The sequence below is a fragment of the Ambystoma mexicanum genome, chromosome 7q (assembly GCF_040938575.1).
Source record: "Ambystoma mexicanum isolate Mex_15411 chromosome 7q, UKY_AmexF1_1, whole genome shotgun sequence".
Taxonomy (NCBI): Eukaryota; Metazoa; Chordata; class Amphibia; order Caudata; family Ambystomatidae; genus Ambystoma; species Ambystoma mexicanum.
In genome coordinates this window covers 1,093,164,384-1,093,190,371 of record NC_090941.1, presented here as the reverse complement: position 1 = coordinate 1,093,190,371, position 25,988 = coordinate 1,093,164,384, and the positions used below count along the sequence as shown (strand labels likewise).

The 25,988-nt window shown below is 44.9% G+C and overlaps 1 protein-coding gene across 1 annotated transcript in view; it reads right to left on the bottom strand.

Moving 5' to 3' along the window:
* LOC138528199 (extracellular calcium-sensing receptor-like) overlaps positions 1-25,988 on the bottom strand; it is a 314,589-nt gene that overhangs the window by 276,376 nt on the left and 12,225 nt on the right. The window contains exon 3 of the mRNA XM_069639651.1: positions 8,337-9,179. Within this exon, the coding sequence (XP_069495752.1) occupies positions 8,337-9,179 (843 nt within the window). The remainder of the gene's footprint in view (positions 1-8,336; positions 9,180-25,988) is intronic.

The following is a 25,988-nucleotide window of genomic DNA, read 5'->3' as shown; positions in this document are numbered from 1 at the left end:
AAAAGCTGCGAGAGAGGATATGGCAGAAGTTATTCTTCCACTGAAAAGTTGGAAGGATCTCGCTCCTGGGGAGCGGAATAAGCAGGAACTGGCCCATATTGAGATTCTGTCATGGTCATGAAGTCAGGGGCACAGGCATGCAGGGGTCACATGCACAGGAGTCTTGGGTGGACACTGTCCTGGCGCCTTTGGCACCAGGCTCATGAACAAAAGTAAACAAGAACATACATTTAACACCAAGAAGCTTTTATTATGGACATAGCACTTCAGATGCATTAACCTTGAACATTCCATCCATTAAGCAGGATGCATTAACCTTGAACATTTCATCCATTAAGCAGCCCCCAGTGTATTCTTGGGTGTGGCTGCTAATGGATTGCCTTTGCACATGCTCACTCTCTAGGAGAGGCAGGGTGTGGCTGGTAAGCCGGCCCTAATGGGCGTGCCCATAATCTCAGCTATATAAGCTGCCCTGATCCTCAAGACAGACGCTTCGCGTTATTCTGCACCTCCATGCAGCGTAACGCTCACCGTCTCCTGGGATTCAACTTACCTGAAGAGATCCTGCCATCCACAATCATGTTCACCATCTGGCAGATTCTGCTCTCACCTGAACGCTTCCTTCTGGCACTGCGGCTCACCTGCACACATCTTGGAGCGCAGTCATCTTCTTCCTGGCACCGCGGCTCACCTGCAAACATCTTGGAGTGCAGTCATCTTCTTCCTGGCACCGCGGCTCACCTGTAAGCATTTTGGAACGCAGACAGCATCATCTGGGCACCGCGGCACAACGCGAATCATCTGAACTCGGAGAATCTGCAATAGAAAGGCAAAAGACAAGGTTAGACACATAACAGACATTTGTTAAAGGTGTGCTGTCATTTAACCTCACGCCTTACAAAAGCCATCACTCACCTGCTGCCGGACATTTCGGTCGCATCCATCTTCCGCTCAACCACGTTCCGCACCTCCACCACTGTAGTAAGGCCGCATTTCCATCTATTGGGAGAAAACAGAGAGGAACCTTATTCAGGAGAAAACAACAACGTTAAGAGCAAAAAACATCAAGAGACATTGAGATAAAGCAGAAAAAGGGGAAAGGACAAGAGACATTGCAAGAAAGCAGAAAGAGGAGCTTAGTCGCAGCAGGACTGGACTAATACTCAGAAATCAGTGAAGGAACTTGATTCCATCAAAAAGCGCCCCTGCCAGAAGCAACAGAACAGAGAGCTCATCATTCACATTTACCATGTGAGCCTTATTGGCTGGTAGGTACCCCTGAAATCGAACCTTGGGTCGAAGGTTTAGGGAGATACCATAGTCATCTATCAGCGCACTCACGTTTCCCCATATCCACACAGGAGCAGTGCCACAGATTGTCGCCGCCCACAGCTATTTCGCAGGGGACGAAACCTGAAGAGGGTGATCTAATTCCAGGGAGGGCTGCAAATGTGCCCCAATGCCTCCGCAGAGAGCAGGTGAGCGTAACAGACTCTCACCTCATCTCCAAGAAAACAAGATTTGGCCCTAGATAGGTCGTATGTAGTGGCTGACTCAGACCGCAGGATGCTTGAGGCATTATGTGTAGAAATCTCTTATGAATGCCTCCGATTCCCCTCCAAGAAAATATTGGCGGGTTAAAGCATCTGCAGGTCTGAGGAAAAAGCAAAAAACTACAAACAAGCAAGCAGTGAAGGAGCCACCATTTAAACAGCAAGTCCAGCTAAGCCCAAAACTTTAACAACGGTTACTAATAAGTTCTTTGACGTGGAAATTAGACAAGTACAACTCAGAGGCCCACTGGATGGCTGGATCTTTAATCCTCCACCTCCTCATACTAAGAAAGAGCTGAAAGTGTTGAACAAAGGGGAAGAAGGGCTCCAACAGCTGGTGGGGATTACTGACCAGTTCACCCATAAGGATGTCCCCCTCCTTGATTGTCAAAAAAGCCAAGTTGCAAAAGCCAACAATCAGGGCCAGTGGTGACTATAAGAGCAGCTGAACAATCGGTTAGGCAAACCAGGACAGCAAAAGCTAGTACACTGGACTCCCGGATATCCTGGGAAGGGAGAGTAAGCCAGTTAAGACCAAGAACTCTAATCAAAGAGCGACAAGCTAAGGACCCTCGTTGGTGCAAGGATATAATGCACATGAAAATGGGGGAATGAAATCCCATGGCGAATAGCCCGTTTCTCAATAGAAAGTGGCTGTGGAGTTGCTACAGATGGTCCCAGAGCTGGCGGTGATATCCTCTGAAGATATCGTAAAACAGGAACTACCTGAGATAGACATTGTGGATAACTGGGTGATAATGACCTGCATTTCCCCGGTGGTGGTTGATAGGATATCTAAAAATCAAGGAGATTTAAACCAACTGGGATTTGATCTGTTTGTTTTCTTTGCTACTAACCTGGAACAGGTTTGTTATAAAGAAACCATAAATTAAAAAAAACAGAGACTTATTGATAAGAAGTTATCTGATTTGGACGCTAGAAGAGTGGAAGGCCAATGGGAAGCGATCCAAGTAACCTCGGAGTGACAAAGGAATGTGATACAACCTAGCAGAGGTTTGACAATTTTATCATGGAACTCTAGAGGACATGGGTCATTTTTATGTAATGCAGAGATATTGTCGACCCTGAATGAAATGTCTTGCTTTTGTTTGTAAGAAACCTGGTTGTGCAAAGATTGCGTGTTAGATGGCTACACAATACTACATAGATTAGCTAAACATCCGTTAACGGGAAGACCAAAAGGGGGCCTATGCATAGGGGCGAAAACCTGGTTCAATTTGGCGGAATTTACAGAGGGTCCCTGAAATCTGAATTTCTTAGCAGCCACTATTGATAAGCCCATTGATAGATCCCCACCTATATTGGTAGCAACGCTATACGACCCCCTGGGTGGGGCCATGACTTTGGAAATCAAAGATACTCTTATTAGAACACTTCGATCATGGAAAGCCATGAATAAGGGTGGGGTGGTGGTGATAGCTGGGGACTTTAACCTGGACTGTGGCTACCCTGTAGGGGGAACTCAGTTGAGAAAGAGGGATGGAATGCCATCATCTAGGGGGAAGTGTACCCAGAGAGCCACAGCATGGCTGAGAACAATGGCAGAATTTGACCTCACTCCTATTTACCCAGAGATTGGGGTAAAGAACACCACTTGGACAAACGGTAAATCCTCCTCAAGTATCGACTTTATATTTGCGAATAAGCAGGCTGAGCCTAATCCCTTGAAGTTAGAGTTAATGGCCACTAAAGTTAGGGACCACGTAATGCTTAGTGTCAAACTATATGAAAACATTCCTAGACCAAAAACATTTTTGAGAAACAGCGTAGAGGTCATCCCGGGCGGCAACCGATTACACTGGACCCCAAAATCAATGCTCAGATTTAATGCTCTCCTAAGGACCCAATTGGTAGTCAAAGAAGGGGAGAGGGTACAAGACATCATTGCTGAAGTTTTCTGCCTAGTAGCATCTGGGGCTGTTATATCTAAGAAAGGGGTGTATAAGAAGGTATTGCGATCAACTCAGCGATATGACCCCCTTATTGCTAGGAAGAAACAAGAGAAGAACTTGGCAATTAGGAAATTAGGGAAAAACTTTAAAGGATTCCTGACAATTTCAAAAGAGTGGTTAACGGCTGTAAGGAATAATTATAAATTCTGGCTCCATAATCTCAGAGAGTCCTTAGAAGATGAGGGGTGGAAACATCTGAACAGAATAATAAGAATAAAGGACTCAAAAAAGTTCTGCCACTGGCTAGGGAAGGCTCAGGGACTGCCGGGGCCACAGAAGGAGATAGTCACTGTAACTGAGGATAACTGGATGGAGTTTATTAAAAAATCCTTTTGGGGCCCGGAAAAGACGGTTCAGGTCACCCAGGACTTATACAACAGTAAAGTTGTTGACTTTTTGAAAACCATTGATCTTGTGGCATGAATTAAGAAATGAAAATCATCTAGCGCCACGGGTCCAGATGGCCTAAAGAATTTGACTTTGAAAAGCGACCCTGAGCTATGGGCCAGTACGTTAAGACAGATGTTTCTTCAGACATGCCATACTGGGGAGATCCCAGAGACATGGAAAGAGGCTATTTTGATCCCCATGTTTAAAAAAGGCCAGGGAAATAGGCCGGAACATTACCGACTCCTAGCAATGTTAGATTGCAGCGGGAAGGTATTTGCCAATATCCTTCTCGAACTACTCACGATTGGGTGACCCAAATGGGTATTCTTACTAACCATCAAACAGGGTTCAGAAAGGGTGTTCTACAACCCACCCTATCCGGACCATGTTAACACTGATATCTGACCTGGATGCCAAACCGGGGTTTGCTCTGTTTGCCTGTTTTGTGGACTATTCATCCGGGTTTGACAGTGTTGACAGAGAAAAATTGTGGTCTATGTTAGAAGATTGGGAGATAGATCCTTCCATTTTATACTTCATAAAAGCATTTATGGAGATACGGCAGTAAGAATCAGGTTGTCTCAGGAGGGGACCCTTTCTGAAAGTATCCCTACCCGAAGGTGCTTGAAGCAAGGGTGTTCCCTAGCCCCTTTGTTCTTTAACATATATCTCTCCCTGCTGACAAGAAAATCGGGGGAAGTCCATAACACCCCACCGCAATATGGTAACAAGGGATTGACTTGTATCTCATATGCATAAGATGTGCTGATTCTGGACAGGACTAAAGTTGGGTTACAACACTCACTTACCGCACTATCCTCCTTCTCATTGGAGTTGTCACTCAAGCCAAACAATAAAAAAACAAGGATTATGATATTTGGTGACACAATGATGATAAATCACCAATCCAGCAATCCAGCAAGCATAATCAAAGACTGTGCGGCAGCATTAGCCCCCTTCATCACAGCCTTCATGAATGCTTCATTCACATCTGGCACAGTTCCATCTTCCCTTAAAGAAGCTGGGGTCCGGCCACTGCTAAAAAAAAAACACACTAGACCCTGACTCCCCAAACAATTACAGGCCAATCACCACAGTGCCATTCTTGTTGAAAATCCTCGACAAAGCTGCCTATCTGCAGATCCAATCCTACCTCTAGCTGCACAACATACTGGGAAAGAGGCAATCTGGTTTCGCCCCCGACATGGCACTGAGTCAGCCCTGCTTGACTTCAAAAATCAGCTACTAGGTAACATGGACAAGGGCAAATCAGTGCTCCTCCTGCTCCTTGACCTATCTGCAGCGTTCGACCTGGTTGACCACAAAATCCAAGGGAAACACCTCACAGATTCTGCACACTTCTCCGATGAGGCCACCACCTGGATAACATCCTTCCTCGAGGGCCGAGTCATGAGGGTTTTCTCAGACCAGGCATCAACCATCCCATCTCCTATTGGCTGTGGTGTTCCACAAGGCCCATGCACCTCCCCTACACTCTACAACTTTTTCACCTTACAACTGTTCTATGACCTAGAAGACTTCGGCATAACATTCACCAATTATGCCGATGATACACAAATTCTTCTCCCTCTTACTGGTGATTACGCACATGACCTCACAGCCCTACAAAACACATACGCCATCATCCAGGCCTGGATGGCAGCAAATGGCCTCTGTCTCAATGGAGACAAAACCGGAATTCTACTGGTTGGCCCCAAAGAGACCCTAAAAAAACTAGACAAGAACTACTGCAGCTTCAGTCTCAGCTTTAGTCACAGTCTCAACTGCTGTAAAAACCCTTTGCGTCTTCCTGGACTCAACACTATCTATGGATAGACAAGTCAGCTACTTCTCCTCCTCAGCAGCACTCACAACCAAAATGATCAATGCTGTAAAACCCTAACTCTCAGCCAAAAACTGTCTCAACATTGCCAGAGCAACTATAGGTGCAAAACTAGACTATTGCAATGTCCTCCTACTCGGTACATCTGCCAAAAACATCAACAGACTACAAATCGCCCAAAACAATGCACTTAGAGCAGCTCTCAGCATTCCTAAGAGAGAGCACATCTCTCAGGCAAGAGAAGATGCCCACTGGCTCCCCATCAGAGAGCGCATACTGTTCAAAGCACTCACAATAACCCACAGATGCCTATCCCAATCAGCACCCTCCTATCTAGTGGAACGAATACACAAAGTCCAAACATTCAGACCTAAGCGTGACATATACTCACACCAGCTCACTATTCCTACCTTCAATAGAACCAAAGCCGGTGGCACCAGTTTTGAGGTTCTAGCACCAAAATCCTGGCACTCACTTCTATTCGAACTCAGAATAGAAACCTCATTCATGGCCTTCAGAAAGGCACTGAAAAGCACATTATTCAAGTGAACCTCACCTGCTCAGCTGTTCTCCCTGTAACCTCTGAACTAGAGCAGCGTATGTACTTAACTACTAAACCTCTACCTAAGCAATGTAACTATGTCTAACCTGCTGCCAAGTGAAAATGCTGTAACTGCGCCTCGATACCCGAGGGCAGTTTGTGTGCTTTATAAATGCAAATAAATAAATAAGTAAATAAATAAATAAAATAGTGAGTGGTGGTTAGGGGGAGAAAGAGTAGAAACCACCAATAGCTATCGCTTTCTGGGAATTACCATAATGGCAAAGTTTACGGCGGTTTCTATCTTAGAAGAAGTGACCCAAAAAGCCTGGGGGAAATGGTTACCTCTTAGGAAAACAATTGACATGCAAGGAGGAAAATGTCTTGAAGCAAAACTTCTAGCATATAAAATATCAATTGTTCCCACAATTATGTATGCCTTGAAGGTCTTTCCCTGGAAAAGGGTTGAGGCAATTGAGAAACTAGAAAGAAAAATCTTGCGTTTAATGTTAAGTCTACCCCTTGGTACCTCAGTCCAGGCGATTAGACCAGAACTGGGGTTTGCTTCTCTGAGAATGCGATGGTCAGTAGCCTCCTGTAATTTATGGGCTAAAATAAAGTTTGACCGAGCAGGCACAGATAGTTTACTTTTGCTCACTACACAACATGCAAACAGGTATGAGACCAGCCATTGGTTTAGGGAATTAGATTCTAGAGTAATACATTATAGGGATAAGATTGGGATTACACAAACCCCGAAAACATGGTTAGAATTTAATCTGGCCAAAATCCCTGATAAAGCAAGGACGGATTACATAGACTCTGCACTAACCCATCTTGGTAGATTAAAGAAATTTGGCGAGTATGTCAGGCAATCCTTTGATAGACACAGTCCCAGACTGTAGCTGATAAGGAAGCAATACCCGACAATGACTAGGTCAATCAAACATTCAAGGTGTTGAAAAACAGGGGTGCATGGAGTGGTATTCCGCGATCGCAAAGGCTTTGCAGACTCTGTGGGAGAACCATTGAGTATGCCAGGCATTTGCCAACACAATGTGAAGAACTAGGAGCAGGTTATAGGCGGGTGTATGAAAAATCAGTACTGCGGCGTTGCATGTGTGGGAGGTGGCTAGCAAAATGTTCATAAAAGTCAATGGGGACAGTTTTTAAGTCGTTTTAAGATAGTCCTTCATGGAGGACTTTTGTATGAATTCTATGTTTTTTAATTATTTGAATGTATTTTAAATTGTGTATGTTATGTATTGGTTTTGATTATGTGAGTGCAAAAAGGATGCAAGTCATCCATAAACAAACAAAAAAATAGGCCTGAAAACGTTCTTTCAACTAACATCACATAAAAGATTACAGGCTTACAGGCTTGAATTAATAGACTGAAAGCAATAACTTTCTGATCCCTGACACAGCCTGTAAAACGCCCCTATGTTGTTATGGAGCCAAAATAGGGGACAAAATGGCGGCGGAGGGGCACAGTTTGGCCAAGGCGGACAGAGTGTGTTGAAGGGATGGAATCTGTTAAAGGTGCAAAGCATGGCAGCGGTGGAGTAAAATTGGGGAGTGGTGTACATGCACTTATTTTATTGTTAATTTATAACACGCTTAATACCAGTGAGTGGTTCATAAGTGCATGATCGGGATTCAAAACTGTGTTGCACTGCGTTGTCATGCTTCCAAGACAAACGCGTTGCCCTTGAGCTATCGTTCCTCCCGTTAGCTGGGCCTAAGGAAGCAGTACATTTAAATACACCACTAAATTAAAGTATAACTCTTTTTCCACTTGGTCCTATATAGCGAACTGGCTCATTCACTCACTGTTTCATTCACTCAATTAAGCAGCTTTTTTCCAGTGATTCGCTTGTGTGTTTATTAGCTCACTAATGCACTGACCATTTAAATCATTCACTCAATCAATCATTCACTTACTCATTCACTCTTTGTTGTACATTATCTCAACAATGCCTTGTCGTTGATTGCTTTTGTTTGTGATTTATGTGGATATCCATAACATCTCTTACCTGCCATGGTCTGATGTCTTTGATGTCTGCACATGTTCCATTCATGAAAGGGCCTTGACCGGTTGTGCAGGATATCAGATTGTCTAACGCATGCGCAAAGGCATACACTGCAAGGTAGCTGTGATACGTGTAACTTAGGTCATGCAGCTCAAATGTGGATGGTGTTCTTTTACCCAAAGTATCTGTCACTGAGCAAGACTCTATCACCCTGCCCTGAGCATTTTCAACCTTAGTCCATGTCTCATTGGATCTGGGCCATTCACAGCTGAAAGCCTGCTCCCAGAATTCTTTAAGGAACATATCATCAGGAGATGTGCTGGGATTGAGGTCCGACAGGAACTCTTGAAATCTGGGCATGGGGCCTGTGGACGGTAAAAGTCCGATGGTCCCATTTAAAATGTTCCAAGCTTGGTTTGTGAAGAGACCAGGGGTTATTGCAAAGGATGCAGAGAATATCCAGACGTGCTGTGTTACCTTCTGCATGTAGAGCGTTTCCAGAAGCACCTTGACATGAACCTCTGCACTGTGAACAATAATCACCTTTGTTGAATAGGTTTGGATGATGTCCACCACTTGATGCACCTTCTCCAGAGTGTAGCGCAGGTGTATTTGTACCATGAACGCCACGCAGCCTCCGTTTCTCTCTATCCACTGCCTTACTTCCTGGCCCCCCAGGAAACCCAAGTCATCGTCTGAAATGACCATCCCCACCCACGTCCAATCAAAGTGGTTAATTAACTGTGCCAGTGCCATGTTCTGGAATGTGTTACCTGGCACAGTGCGTAGAAAGGACGGGAACTGGAGTTTATCACTAAGTGTGGAGATGACAGATGAATGGCTGATCTGTGTGAAAGAAAGAGAACATGTTCAGACATGAATCATACACATATTTACGGGACCATCACATTAGTCATTGAAGTGCCAACTGTACAACAACTGCATTGTGTGCACTTGTTAGGAAAGATTTTCTTTTTGCAGCCTTTCCCTACCTAGTTTCTTATGGAACCCCATTCGTTCTGCTCTGTTGTTTTCCTGTCTTTACTTTTTTGAAGGGAAGTAAATCCTTCAGCTTCACTTCACTGGCCTGTTGATAATTGTTATGGGGAAACTGACCAGTCCTTCAGACTATCAATACTGGGAAACTTAATTTCCTCTTTGAATGCTTCTCCCTTTTAACATTGCATACAGCACCTTACAGTGCAGTGCAAAAGGGATACATTTCTATCACCCTAACATTTTACACTTGGGATTTTTGGTTTCTTTTATATGGACATGCTCGTGGCCGAAGTTAAATTATCACCTTATGTTTGGTCTGAACATTTGCATTTACTACGTATGGCTACTAAACCTTGTTAGTGCCCTAAATTAGCCATGCCACAAGACTTTCCCTTGTTCTTTGCCATATTGGTGTTTACGAAGCCAGAAAATCCCTTATAGGGTCATGCACTTGACTGCGAAAGCCACTGCTTTTGCCGGCTTTTGTACCTTAGTTTACTTTACTTTACATTCATCCATTCATAACGCCACTATGGACCCTGAGACCTAAGGGTGCACAAGAAAACATAACGTACATGACAAAACAGGACAGAAACACACATTTGAGAGTCACTTTAAATGAGAGGGAAGGCCCCAGCCTGGGGACAATCCTTATTGGAATATAAATGTTTTCAGCCTTTTTCTAAATATTGATGTAGAACTCAGTTCTCTTAGATCTGGCGGCAGGGCGTCCCATGCCCTTGGAGCAGCTGAAGCAAATGTACAATTCATGGCCTTGCTAGATTTGCATGCCAGTACCTTTAGCTGGTTAGTGTTATGAGACCTAAGTGCCCTTACACTAAAATTCTCAGTCAACACCTCACTCAGATAGACTGGCATTGATCCCAGGAGTCATTTATGGGTGATCACTAACAAGCAATAGTGAATCCTTGCCTCAACTAGAAGCCAATGCAAATTACGCCTAGCGTCTGAGATGTGAGTCTCACTCCACTGTTCTGAATAACTTGAAGACAATTGCATTCGGATTTAGAAATTCCCACTAAAAGACTGCTACAGTAATCAATTTCTGACCCGACAATGGCCCTCGCTACCGTCTCAGAATTGGCTTGAGAAATATATGGTCTAAGTTGAGCTAGAAATTTTATGTAATAGGCCGAGGATGAAACCATGTTGCTTTCATGAGCTTGTTGCATAGTCAGGTTCTGATCTAAAACAATCCCTAACCTTTTCACTTTTTTCTTTGTCACAATATCACACCCTGCTACTCAAAAACAATTGTAGTCAGGACCATGTTTTCTTATTTTATTCTCGGTCCCTACCACCATCAACTCCGTTTTGTCTTTATTGAGCGCTAATCCATTACCTATCATCCATGTTTGTATAAGGTCATACATTAGATTGAGAGTTCTTGCATCCTCCATGTATATGGCGGGTAGCGGGATGACACATTGTGTGTCATCCGTGTAATTGGTAAAAGCAACACAATCTGTTTCCAATAAATTAAAAAAGGGAACGGTGAAAACATTGTGTAAAGAAGGTGACAAACAAGCCCCCTGTGGCACATCATAGGCTAGGAGCACAGGTGGGGCTTCTGTGTCCTTGCCACAGACTCTGCACCACCTGTTACTCGGAAAGAGGTGAACCAGAGAGCAGCATTGTCGGAAAAGTGAGCCACCTCTTTTAGTTTGATAACCAGCAGCGTATGATCGACCAGATCAAAAGCTGTGGAAAGATCCAACAGCATATGCAGAGCGGTTTGACCTTTATCGATGGAGTGTAGCTGTCTTGATTTCAAGTCAAGCAATGCTGTTTGGGTCCTGTTCCCCTGCCTGAAGCCAGACTGCCATTTATTTAAAATCATATGTTCATTCAAGTGTGCCGGGATTTCAATGTCAGCCACACGATCCAAAATGTTTAAAAGAAAAGGGGTATTAGTGATTGGCCAGTAGTTAGCTGCAGAACTCGGGTACAGTCTAGGGTTTTTTAATAGCGGTGTGATCCACGCACTTTTGAGACCAGCGGGGACGTGATTTTCTGCTAAGGGTGCATTCACAAATGTATACAGAGCACTAATCAAGGTGGTAGAACAGGCCTTTATAATAATTGCCGGGCAAGGATCCCCTTTGCAGGAGACACTACTTCATCCGTGTTAACAGCTGGATCATTGTTGGTCCTCTTTGCCTCAATATACTTTTTTATCCGATCCAACATCCCCCACATCGCATCTTGAATCAATTTACAACAAGCCTCCCAGCCTATGGATTACTAACAACAGGAAATGAATGTCCTACATAAGAAAAATATTGAGATCCCAGACAACCCAACTCCTAAGAAATGAAAACAGGGAGGTGACATGGAAGAAATTCCAGGAATCAGTGACATGTATGCGTTATTATTGAAGGTTTCTCAGGATGTAGGAGAAATGAAAGTCACTTTGAGTGAACTATCCGCTCACGTAGGTCATCTGGAGATTAGAGTGACTAAAGTGGAGACAGAGAATACAACACTGGCCTCTGCAGTTGCTGGGAGCTATAGAGCATACAAAGAATTAAGCTATGAAGTCGCTGACTTAAAGAAAAAGAATCTAAGAATGGAAGCAGAACAGAGAAAACTGAACCTGCACTTGCTGGGAGTGAAAGAAAATCCAGACTTGGACAAAGACCTTAATTCAAGAGTCAAAGGAATCCTATCTGAGACATTGGGGATATGATGTCTGGACAATGGCGTAGGCATGTAGATCTTCTCCACTTTCCCCTAGAGCAATTCTGTCACCGATGGATGGAACTGGCTCCAAATCGGCACCAACTACCTTTATAAGGTCTTGCTGGAAAGATCTCTGGAAGAAAAGCAAGAAGGAGGTTTCTGAGAACGGTTTTACTTCAATCTGGTTGAATCCAGACATTAAATTGGATGGAAAGACTCTCTTCTGGCCAAACTGGTTACTGGGAGGTGTACAGTGGCTGGAGGATCTTGTTGAAGGAGAAACATGTATCCGTTTTAAATGATTGACTCTGATTAAAGATCTTGAAGATTGCATTATGGAGGAATATAAGAAGTTGAAGAAAGCTCTAATGAACAAGATTCTGGAAGAGGTTGGCAGGTCTGGCTGAGAGACTATAAATCTGACAGTGGTATGGCTTCAAAGGTGTACAAAAATCAAGACCAGTATAAAGAACCGAATAAGGATTTACTGTCAAAATGGTCAGACATAATTGGATTAGAGATGTCTGAGGACAGGTGGAGGAATCTGTGCAAGAATGTAGCTCTAACCTCTTTGAATCTGGGGGAAAGAAATCGCCAAAGCAAAATTTGAAACAGTGAAAAACTACATGAAAGAGGTTTAGTGGATTCAGATGTCTGTTGGAGGTGGAAGCATGCTAGTGGAACTTTTGAACATATGATTTGGGACTGATATGTGTTAAGATCTATCTGGAATGGGGTCACTGGGAAGATGAATGTGATCTTGATGTTGCATGAAGATTATGATTTCATGACTGTAATTCTGGGAGAAGATTTCGTGGTGGAAGATCTCTTCTTCCCACAGAGGAACTGGTTTTTCAGGGCAGCAAATTCCGCCAAAAAATCATCTTGAGGAAGTGGAAAAGTGAGGAAAGGACAACGATTTCAGAATGGATGGATGATCTAAAACATGTGTCAAGATTTGAAAAGATAATCCTTTACAGAGAAAAGAAAAAGAATTTATTTGATCACATCTGGAGGATATTTTTAGATTTATGATATAATTGAATGATTATGTAATATTCCTTTTTCAGTTTGGTGCTTTGAGTAACCTGTTTGTGATGAACATAGTTGTACATTTCAGTTTTTGTGATGTTTGTAGATTTATGTTGTAATGTTTATAACATTAATAAACATGTAAATTAAAATAAAACAATTATTCTGATATGGAATTTTTAGTTCCCTCAATATTTTAAAAAGTTCTTTAGCTTCCGATTGAGATTTAGCTATACTCTTTTTAGCTACTATGACAGCTGTTATTTTTTTTCCAACTCTTTTTATTGAAGGGTTTTTGTGAAGCAGAAAAACAATGAGAAGAACATCAGGATAAGATTGGCGGCACACGTATGTGGGTTTTATAGTGCACTACAGACATGGTTTAGATTGCTTGGAATTTTTTTTATTGGATACAAATAAATGGTATGAGCAGTCCTGAGGTTCCCATCTCTTCGGCGGTTTCCCATCTGAGTCCAGTAGGACGCCGTGTCCCTATTGCCCCCCCTTCCCCAACAACATAACTTAGAAACTCACTACTTGTCTGTCTTGTCCTGTCGGTGTGCAGGTTAATATGAACGACTAGATATATGGTTCTAACAGCGCCCCAAATCTGACTCCTCTATAAGGGCAAGGCCATGATTGCCGGTAAAAGGCAACCTGCTCGAGCCTGCTTGTCCTGGATAGAGTAGCGTCCCATTCTCTTTGCGATGGTGGGCTTGGTGCTTTCCTGTGCGATACAAGTAGTTTGTGTGCTGTGAATAATATGAGGTTTATAAACCTGCATGTTAATGCGTCTCCCTGCCATTCCTCTTTTCCCATGCCTAGGAGCATTGCGCTGGGGGTGAAGTCGAGATCTGCCCCCTCTATGCTTGTTATTTGGTTATGTACTCTGCGCCATTATGGAGTTAGTACCGGGCATGTCAAAAGCATGTGCCCCATGGTCCCTATGTCTTTGCAGCCCCTCCAGCAACCGGCCGTCGGCTGGAGAGCCATTTTATGGAGTTTATTCGGGGTATAAAAGAGTCTGTGGAGAATGTTCGTGTTTTTGAAGCAGATGGATACTTCCGGGATGGCCTGGATGCTAGCGATCATGTCTGGGCTATAATTTGGGACCCCAAGGTCTTCTGTCCATAATGTGGCTAGCGCTTGTATCCTATCTTTGTTGTCTGGGCGTGACACAGTATAGAAAATGCAGAGCCGGTCAGGTAATTCAAGGTTTTGTTCCATTTCTCTCTCGCACGGTGAGAGGGGCCATAGGCGAGATTCTGCAGTTGTGTGTCTCTGGATTGTGGCCTGGATGATGTGGTAGCACAGCCAGTCCCCCTCCCCATGTCCCAAAAGGTATTGCATTTCTTGAAACCCTACCAGTGCCTCATCCTCTAGGATGCCCATGATACGTACTTTTTCCCATTCGGTCCCTTGATTCTTGTGTATAGTGTGAGCGTGTCCGTATGCTAGTATTGATCTAAGGCTGGCCCACATAGGTGCTTGGTTGGTTGCCGCCCCCTGGGCTGCCCGTAGTTTGTGCCAATGTAGTATGGTCGGGCTTATGATTGGGTGTGTTTTCAGTGTTGGGGGGACCTTGGGCAGCAGAGTTGCCATGACCTCTATGGGGGTGAGTGGGGTCATTGCGGTTAGTTCCATGCTTCGCCAGCTGGTATTGTTTACATTTAGCCAGCGCTTCATCCAGCTCAATTGAGCCACCTGGTGGTAACACGTACGCAGGCTTTTTTCCCACGCCAAATTAATTTGGAGATGGCTGTGTTCAGGTCTTTGTACATGTTTGGGGATGGGCTATTTGGCATCATCATGGTAATATAAATCAGTTTGGGGAAGTAATTCATTTTGAGGGTGTTGATTCTGCCCCTCAGGGATAGTGCCAGCGTGTCCCATCTCGCGTGTCCGCCTTTATGTTGCAAATAACAGGTGGGAAATTGACGTCCCTTAGTTCCGCTACTGCGGCACTTATGCGTATCCCTAGATACTTTATGTATAGGGGTTGTAGGGTAAATGGCGCGACACTGCATGGGTCTCAGGGTACGTCTTGCCGTAATGGCATTACTTCAGGTTTACTCCAGTTCACTTTGTATCCCACGATCGGGCCGATGTTTTGCATGAGGGAGTTGATGTATGGGAGGGTTGCTGTGATTATGCTGGTGTAAGCAGGTCATCTGCATACAATGATAGACGGTGTTCCTCTGACCCTTGTCGTATGCCCACCCAGTTAGGGTCCACACGCATCCTAATGGCTAGGGGCTCGATGGATAAGGCATATAGCAGGGGGGAGAGTGGGCAACCCTGGCGCGTGCCTGTTTGGATGCAAAACTCAGAGGAGGCAACCCTATTGGTGACCACTGAGGCAGTCAGATTTGTGTACAGGAGTCTGACTATGTGTATTAGGTGCTGGGGCAGGCTATATCTGGGCAGGACACAGAACATGAACTCCCACTGCACCTTATCAAACACCTTTTCTGCGTCGACTGTTATTATGGCATCTTGGGAATCCGTATCGCCCGCAATGATATGTAGCTGCCTACGTACATTGTCGCTGGAGTGGCACCCTTTAATGAAGCCTGTTTGATCCGTGTGCATTAGCCAGGGGAGAGTGTTTTCTAATCTATGTGCGAGGTATTTTGCCAATATTTTGGTGTCGGAATTTATTAAAGCGATTGGCCTATATGAACCGCATGTTTCAGGGTCCCCTCCCCCGCTTATGAAACACTATAATGTTGGCGGCCAGCATCGATTTGGGTAGTTGTTTCTGGGTGAGGACTTCTTTGAAGACGGCTTAAAATTTCGGGGCTTCTATGCATTTGTAGAGATCAACTGGGATCCCATTGGGTCCTGCTATCCCGGGGGTTAAAGATAGGATCACCCGGGTAATCTCTGCTTCAGTGATATGTGAGTCCATGTCGTGGGCTTGTTCCTTTAAGATTTTGGGGATGGGGATTGAGTCGATGAAGCTTTGCATGGCCTGCAGCGTGAATGAGTCAGTAGCCCTGCATAGTTCTTGGTAGAATTCAGCAAATCTCGCATTGATTAGCTCATCCCCCACTATTATGTTATCCGCCTTGTCCTTGATGGTTGTAATTATTTGGCCGGCTTTCTGTTTTATTTAATGCTAATGTCATCAGATGTAGTGGTCTATCATTCTCTATATAATATCTTTGCGACCAGTTCGTGTAAGAATTTTGTGCCCTATCTGTGGTGATGTGTCTGATCTCTGCTCTCAGCGTCTTGAGTTGGCCTAGTAAGTGTTTGTCTCGGGACGTCTTGTGACGTATCTCCACTGTCTTGCTGTGAGGCAGGCCTCCTTTCCCCCCACCGCTTCTGTTTATATGACCACTGAGAAATGCATTGGCCCCTTAGGTATGCCTTGAATGCGTCCCAGCACCTGTACGAATTGAACCCCGGTGTGTCGTTATTGTCCCAGAAATCCTCTATGTGGTCTCATAAATGACCAACAATGTCAGGGTACTTCAGGACCCAGAGGTTTAGGCGCCACGACGGGGGGTCTGTGGGCAATATCGGGGAGTAATAATTGTAACGTGACTGAGGCGTGGTCTGAGATTGTGGTCAGTAGTATGGTGCAATTCTGATATCATGTGAAGTTTGTTGGCCGGCATCAGCCAGTAATCTAGTCTTGAATAACAGCTGTGGTGATGAGAATAATGTGTCTTGCCTGTTCGCGTGTAGTTGACGCCAAACATCTTTCAGACGTAGATCGGTCATTAGAGTTCGGAGGGTCAACCCTTTCCTACTGGCGGATGGATTATCTTGACTAATCCCCTGGCGGTCTAGGGCTGGGTCTAAGGTTACATATGGCCCCTCCTCCCCCATCACTGTAAGATTCTGCATGTATCTGGCACATTTGGAAAATGTGTGGGTGAAAAAGGCTGGTGTGTCCTTTGTGGGGGTGTAAATATTTAGTAGGGTGATTGCTTGTTGCTGTATTTGGCCTTGCAGCAGAATTACTCACCCCATTTTGTCATTGAATGTGTGCTGCACTTGGAAGGGGACCCGTTTGTGTATCAGGATCGATACTCCCTGCTTCCTGTGGCATGGTCAGAGTAGCGCAGTGCCCACCCATCTTCTTGCCAATTTTTCAGCTTCAGTTTGGTTGAGATGGGTCTCTTAGAGGAATATTATGTCCCCCTGGATATCTCTTAGGTTTAATTTAGCTTGCGCTTGATGGGGTGACCTGGTCCCTGAATGTTGAGGGTCACTAGCGTCAGCTTAAACAGTGTGTGTGTGAGGGGAGCATCACAGTGTTCGGTCCCCAATGGTCTCTCTCCTGCAGACTGTGGTTGATTCTATTGGTATTGAGCATGTCTCACATTTAAACCCTGCAGTAACTAACAAGTGGATAACCATCAACCACAGTACAGAGAACAGGCCCAACCATGGGCCAGTGGTAAACAAACATAGGTGACATTGGGTGGGCCCAACAGTCGGCCCGTGCCCAATACAGGGCTGAAGAGCCCATATATGAGGTTGGAGGGTGCAGACTCCAGAGATGCACCATCTTCCCATGTATCTTGTCTTAGTTGTCCCAAGTGGGCAATGGGTGATTTATGGGGTGGGTGTCGCTCTGGTTGGCGGTTGCCTAATCCTCCACCCGTTGGTCTTATGGAGAAAAAAAAAGAAAAAAAAGATTTAGGTTGAGTCCTGTCCTCACTCAGCATTTCCCTCAGCACGGATCGGGTTGTCTTAATATTGGTTTGGTTCCCATCGAAGGGTGGTTTCGAGCTCCCTTTCCTTGTCGGTTATCCTGAGGCGGTCTATCGTCAGGGTTTCTCAGTGTGTTTTTTTGAGCCGTGGCTCCATCCTTTTGGGCCTCTGTCTACTTTTTGCCACCTCCACTTAGATCGTGAGCATTCCAATCTTGCTGGTGGGGAGTTGTTCGATCTAGTGGCCTTCGCTGTCTGACTGTCGAAGTCCGTCATCACAATGTTCTATTGTTGTAAGAACCGCCAGGCAGGTTACGGGTCCCCAAATGAATTTCATGTTTTGTCTATTTGTATACACCAGATTGCAGGACATTTTAGGTAGTGTCTATGTTCTGTGGATTTGAGGGCTTCAAAGAAGGGGCTTAAGCCCTCGCGTCTTCTGGACACTTCCTGTGAATAATCGTTGAAGATTCATATTTCCCCCTGGCTGATGCGCACTGGTGCTGCTGATCTGAATGCCTTCAGGATAGCCACTTTATGTTTAAAGTTCAATAAGTGCTTGGACGTTCATTTGGTGATGGCTTGGTGATTTGCAGGAGGTCACAGATGAATTTTTCCATGTTCATTCCCTCTGCGTTTTCCGGAACACAGACGATTCACAGATTATTCCTCTGGGACCTATTTTCCTGATCTTCGATCTTTTTGCCTAATCTTTGGACTTCCCTTATGACTCTGTCCATGTAGTTTTCAGCAGTCGTCAGATTATCCTCCAGGGCGCTGATGCGCTGTTCATTTTCCATGGTTCTCTCACATTGAGTCGTCAAGTGGCTTTGTACTTCTTGAAGGTCATGTTTTATGTCTAGGACAGCTGTATTTGTTTCCTGCATTTTTTGGCTAATTATTTTCATCTCGGCCAGTCTGGCCTGAAGTTGCGTTTGTAGCTCCATTTCAGGTTTTTTTCCTCACAGAGCGTCCGGGGAGGCCCCCAGTTTGCACATTATCTGGCCCGTCCCTAATATCTGAGGTGGGGGATTCTGATCCTGATCGCATGTTCCTTTGTTCTGTTGATGCTTTGTGGGGTAATGTTAGCTGGACCACAGTGTGATTGGGATTTTCTCCCATGGGCGTGCAATGTTTGATTTCGGGAGAGCAAGATTGTTGGTTATAGCTGCGTCAAATAGGTGTGGGGGGGATTTGTTGCTCCCGGACTCTGCTGTGGAAGGATTCACCCTTTGGCTTGTGTTCGGGCCGTTGACCCTGTGATGTCCTGAGGCTGGTTTGTGTCCCCCCACCGGTTTTGGTGCTGGGGCCTCCTCTGTGGCACACCTTTTGCTGCCATGAGGTACCGTTGCGGCCCTGAGTGCCCCCCCTCTCCTTGTGGTTAAGTGCAGGCCTTCCTTGAGACCCTGACTGCTTGTGCGGTTATTCTCGGTGGGCCTTATCCGGTCCTTGAGCCTAGGCTCCTACTCAGAGCTGGCATTTGCGCAAAATGAAGGGGGTGGTGGCACCAATCCTGGGGCCTGGGCTGAAGATTTTGCCTGGGAGCTGTTGGGCAAAGGGTTGAGTATGGCTGGGTAGTCTGTGTGCAGCTGTGGCCTCTTGGGGGATGGGGGTTCTTTGTGCCCTGGCCACAGCGTTGGTGTTTATGAGAGACTTCCACTCCTCCGAGGGTCTGCCCCTAGTCATGACCCGGGCCGTTCCCCCTGCGGTGTCGTGGGGCCGTTGCAACAAGCCTCCTTGATTGCTTAGTTGGGGGCTCTTCTGTGGTTCCCTCTGTGGAGCTCCGGGGTAATGCTGCCGCCCTGTGTGGTCTCCCTTTCTTTTCTGGTCCCCATGCGGGCCTTCCGTGGGTTCATTAACGCCTGTGTTGCTTCTCTCAGTTGGTCGGGGTCTTATCAGTTCCTTGGGTCTGAGGTCAGATATAGAGCGGGTTTCTGCACGATATACAGGAGGAAGCAGTACCACTCAGGGGCTGGGGTTGGGAGATGCGTCTGGTGGGTGCAAGGCTTAATGGCTGATGTGGCTGGTCTGCACAAGCAAGGCCATGGTCCCTTGGGAGGCCTTCGTTGCGCCCCGTTCACGGTAGGGGTTCATCTTTGGGCGTTTATTATATAGCCTTAGTTATATTATATAGCCTCGGGGTCATCTTCGACTCCACACTCTCCATCTCTCCTCACATCTCTGACGTCTCTAAGAAGTCACACTACCAGCTACACCTCCTCAGAGGTATCCTTCCTTTCCTCTCCTTCCCCCAGAAGCTCGCTGTCTCCAGAGCTCTGGTTCTCTCTAGGCTGGACTACTGTAACAGCCTCTATCTAAATCTTCCTACCTCTACTCTCCGCCCTTTGCATCTCATCCAGAACAGGACTGCGAGACTTGTCCTTGGCCTCAAGCCCAGGGACCGTATCTCTCCAGGACTGAAATCACTACACTGGCTCCCAGTAGCTGCAAGGATTAAGTTCAAAACCCTCTGCACTGTCCACAGGGCCTTCTGGGGCCTTGGGCCAAAATACCTGCAACTCTCTCTTCGTAAATATCTTCCTTCTCGAGCCCTTCTCTCATCCACCTCCAACCACCTCAGGGTCAGCCGCTTCTCCAAGCAACGAGCTGGGGGTAGATCTCTCGCCGCAGCAGGGGCCTCCCTCTTGAACAGCCTTCCTGCCTCCCTGAAACTTGAGGAGAACCATCTCCGGTTCTGGAAGCACCTAAAAACCTTCCTCTTTGCCTCTGCTTTCTCTCCCTCTCTCCCCTGCTAAAATCACTGAACCTGCACTGAATCTGCAACTGGGCCACTCACCGATCTCGTGTCCTGGCCCAGCCACTCTTGCCTGCACTGCCTACCTGCATTACGGGACTGTCTCTGTATCCTACAGCCCCTTCTCCCGGCACTTACCTTGCACTTGCCACCAGCTAGCCCTACTATTTATCTCATATTCTATTAACCATGTACCGCACTTTCCTTGCACTTGCCACCAGTTGACCCTATTATTTATCTTGTATTCTACTAACCATGTACTGCACTTCCCCTCTCCCCTTCCCCTGCACTTTTCCCAGTCTCACTACCCTTGCACTTGTGCGATCTGAATGACACCTGGCCTAGTAGGATCGTTGTCTGTCTCCCCTTGTCCCCCCTGCCTCGTCGCGCCTTGAAACACTTGTGTATAGGCGCGTTACAAATACCATATCATATCATATCATAGCATATCATATCATGATATGCTATGATATGCTATGATATGATATGGCATTTATAACGCGCCTATACACAAGTGTTTCAAGGCGCGATGCGGCAAGGGAGGGGAAACAGAGGTAAACCAGAGACAGAGATCCTACTAGGCCAAGTGTTATTCAGATCGCGCAAGTGCAGGGGAAGGGGCAAGGGGAAAAGGGCGGAATGGGAGGGGGAGGAGACATTGCAGTACATGGGATAAAGAATAAATGTTAAAAAAAAACATAAGAGAAGTAGTGCCCGCTGGTGGCAAGTGCAAGGGTAAGTGCAGACATCGGGTGTCAAGTGCTGGTTGGGGACTGTGGGGTACAGAAACAGTCCCCAAGTGCAGGGGTTGGCAGGGAGGCAGTGCAGGTGTGTAACTGGCGGGGCAGGGGACCTGGGGCTGAGATCAGAGGGTCAGGTAACCAGTACAGTACAGTTTCAGCCAGGAATTCAACAGGGGAGAGGACGAGAGAAATTAGAAGCAAAGAGGAATGTGTTGAGGTACTTCCGGAACCAGAAGTGGTTCGCCTCAAGTTTCAGGGAGACACGGAGGCTGTTCCCCAGCCGAAGAAAGAGATCTACCACCACCTCGTTGCTTGGAAAAGCGACTGACCATGAGAGAGTTGGAGGCGAATGCGGGAAGAGCTCGAGTAGGAAGATATTTAGGATGAGAGAGTTGAAGGTATTGAAGCCCCAGTCCCCAGAAGGCCTTGTGGACAATGCAGAGGGTTTTAAACTTAATCCTCACAGCCACTGAGAGCCAGTACAGAGATTTCTTTTTGTTTATTATAAATTTGGTTAGCTGATAACATCAACCTTTCAAATCAACAATTTATTAAATAATAAAATTGTTCTGATTGTCCAAATACAAACAATAACAGAATATTCTTTTACAAATACAACAAAATAAAATGATATGCCAATACAATACAATTTCTTTGAAGGATAAAAAAAATGTAAAATGTAAAATATAAGGCAAAATAGGTTCAACAGATGTGCATAAGTCAACTTAAGTCACTGTACAATTTATAGGCCAACACTTGGCATAGATTAAAGCAACATAGAAACGTATTACTAGCTTATTATCTGCCAGGAGCATGCCCATGTGACCTATATAGAACTAGGGACATTGCTTTAAAGATGGCTGTACTGTCCTCTAACACCTTATAAGATAGAGTTAAAAGAGTTGGAGTAAATTAGTTTTTGTATGCTGTCAGAGAGTCTAAAGAGCGATAAATGCAAATCACATTTTTAAAGTATAGCTGACGTTTGGTTACCAAAGCAGGGCAATCTACAATAAGATGCTGTAATGTTTCCTGTTGTAAAATATCAGCACAAAACCGGCAGATGTTCTGTTCTTTTGAAATCTTACCCCTTCTAACTAAGACATCATTAGTAGGCCATAAGTTTAACCTAAAACGTAGATATTGATTACGAAGATAGGGTGTTGGACACTTTACTAAATAGTCTGCCAAAAGCGAAATCTCTTGTGTCCAAATAGAGCCCCATTAAAATCTTTGTAAGGGTCATATTTAGAGTGATTGCTTGTCCAATCAAATTCAAATAATTTGATCTTTGCTCGGGTGGGATTCTCCAATAGGAGGTCCAATGTTATTGCGGTATCTGATAGTGCGTCCAAAACACAAGTTTGCCATTTGCAGGGAAAGTAATGATCAGATTTCAGAAGATAGTATGCAACTACACTCAGAATGTTGTTAATTCTGAGGCCTAACAAACATTTGTGCAGCAATGTGGACATTTTCTATAAAACATGGACATGTAAGGAAAGAGAGCCCAATTCAAATTGTATGATTGGTAGGGTCGCGCATTTTGGGAGTTTTAATACTTGTCTCCAAAATCCCACCTCCAGCAGATCCCAACTTTATTTTGCTCTTGGGAGTCTTGCTTCAATCCTCTACAAGAGAATTGGGACAACTTTTTGTTGAAAAAACATCATTACATGCGTGCAGGAGAATTTGCCATATTTATACAACAGAATTTTTGTCTGCGAGATCAATGTTGTTAGTTTTAAGTCTAGGCTTTGTTCAAAAATGGCATCTGACATTGAGTTCTTAAATGGCACCCCTAGTTATTTGTATTGCATAACTACCTTTAGTTCAGAGTAACGACCACTTGAAATTTGCAGTGATTGTATTTTAAGTAACAATGTTGCACACAACTACCTGTGTTTTGTCTATGTTTATTAACACATTGTTGTCATAGGCGTACATGTTTAACCTATTAAGCAGATTTTGTAACCCTTTTGGGGTTTGGGATAGGAGGACAAGATCGTCCGCGTAGAGGAGCCATGCAACTCGTTGTAGGCCCAGTTTCGGTGCATCTGAGATTATGGCTGTAAATGTTTCACCCATGTCTAAAATAAATCGGTTAAACAGAATAGAGGCCAAAATGCATCCCTTTTTTAGGCCCTGCTCTGTCGGAAAACATGAGGACAATAGTCCTTCCAATGTTAGTGTCACCTGCATGGTTGTTTCTGTATGCAAAAGTTTAATTAAGTTGATGAGCGAACTAGGGCATTTGCAACGGATTCGTTTTTCATACGATAGGTGGCGGTCGATGGAATCGAATCCCATCCGGAAATCTACAAATGCTAAATATAGTGGTTATTTCCGAGTGGAATAATATAATTTAATCATATTTAATCCGCTGATGTTGAGCGAGGTACCTAAAACCAGCCACAAACCCAGATTGGAAGGGGCCTCTCATGTGCATGTCTGAGGACCACTTATTTAAATCTGGCAGAATGATTCGAAAGAAAATTGTACCATGGGCATCCAGGAGTGCAACTGAACGGTAGCTTGATGGTTTACATCAATCACCTTTTTTGTAGATGAGCAAAACAATGGAACGTTTCCATGATTGAGGTAGTTGCTGTGTAGTGTTTACATGGCTAAAGATGTTATACAACACCTCTGCCCAGATCTCTGGATGTTGTTTAAAATTAAAATTTGAGAGACCACCCGGGCCCAGAGCTCGCGAGTGACTCACTTTATGGATGTAAAATAAAATGTCTTCTTTATCAAAGTCAAGATTGAATTTTGTTGTTTCTAATGCAGAGTTGAAATGCATTATTTCATCCGGGGCAGCATATAGTTGTGAATAATAGGTGATCCAGTCACATTCTCTGACCCCTTGGGATTGTAAAGCTTCCTGAAGCCCTGTGGACGCTTGGTTAATGGCTGACCATATTTCAGCTGTGTTTTTAGTTTTTAGTTTGCAATACACTCAACATCTTTGCTCCATCAAGTTGATACATAAGAGATTTACGACTACGGAGCCAGTTTTTTTATTTGTTTTTCATTTGAATTAAGACTGCTCCCTGAGAGCCATCGGTCAGTTTTAAGGCTTCTGGTTTATGTAGTCGATACAGAGTTTTCTGTTCTCTTATATCTTGATTGTATACATGTAATTTTGGGGCAATTTTGATTTGTTGTCGTGTAGTAGATTGAAAAAGCTGAATTAGGTCATGATATATGATTTCCTGATGCGTTACACCAATGATGTTTTTATTTATTTCTGAGGCTAAGTGGTTACTGAATAATTTCAAGGAAGACTCAGACCAACGTAACCTATTACGACTAGGGCTAATTATTAGTTGACCCTTGGTCAGATTTTGGATGGTGGAGGCACAGGGGCTTTTTACAGACCATGGGCCTCATTACGGGTTTGGAGGCAGCCATGGTGCTATTAGCACCATGGCTGCCTCCAAACCGGGCTCCATTACGGGGTTCCTACAATGAGGACTTACCGGGTCATTCCGACATAGGAGGACCCGGTAATTCCTCCTTGCAGGAACCATTCCCCATTCCCATTTGAGCCGCCATAGGGCTCAATGGGAATGGGGAGGGAGGCAATAACGGGCACATAACAACTGGCCTGTTATTATCTCCCTCTTCCCCTTGCGGGACCCGGAAAGGACGCCTGTTTTACCAGGCATCCTTACAGGGGCCCGCAAAGGGAACCTTGTAATCGGCGCTCCGTAATGAAGGGGGCCGGTCCCGTACCGGCCCCCTTCATTACGGGAGCGCAAGGGTCGTAATGAGGCCCCATGTCATTATAAGCATGTTGTGGTCACTCAAGTCTGTTGACAGAACCCGAAAGTCAGTGACTTGGGTTATGAAGGCAGAATCAATGTAAACATAGTCAATAACTGCAGAGCTATTTTCTCTATGCCACGTTGGTTTTAGTGGAATGTCGGCTTTAAAGGTTCCATTTAACATTTGGAAGTTTTGAGTTTCAACAAAATTGCTCCATTTTGCCAGAATCCCAACAGACGGGGAGGGGTTGGTTCGTAAGCAATGAAGATTCAGGTCCCCCGCTATTATGATCTTTGAAACATTGGAATCCAGCAATATAAGTTCCGTTAAGATCTTTGAAGAAACGTTCATCAGATATCCCCATTGGGTTACAGTAAACATTCACTAAGTCGTATAACATGCCATAGTGGTGCAGTTTTACCATCTGTATGAAAGCATAAGAGAGGCCCATGGCTCTGAGGTAAAATTTGGGCTCTGTTTAATAGCAATTAACAGCCCTGAGGTGGGACGGCCACGCATGGCTTTGGTGGCTAGGGTCATGTGCACATCATGGCTATCCCATGTAGGGATAGAAGTGAGCCAAATCTCTGTAAGAAGATCACATCGTGATTGTTGATCTCAAGCAGACGATTGTTTAGTAGGTGTTTAAACCCCCTGGAATTCCAACTGAGTAGGGAAACTGAACTAGATGGTAAAGCATGATCTAGTTATTGATGATTTCCATTGCATTTGCAGACACATTGTAATGCCACCTGATCCGGTGTCTCTTGGCGTGGCTTTGAGGCTAAAGTCGAGGTGGGTTGTAAAGAAAGGACATTGGGCCCTGAACCCAGATTGTTCATTGGGGACGAGCCTGCCAACAGAATGAAGCCCATGGTGTAGAGTTGTGTTTTGGCAAGCAATATAGTGTTTTGAACCAGTCGAGATTTCATCCATATCTTGACAGTGCTCAGCTTGCTTTCTTGGGTAAATTCAACCA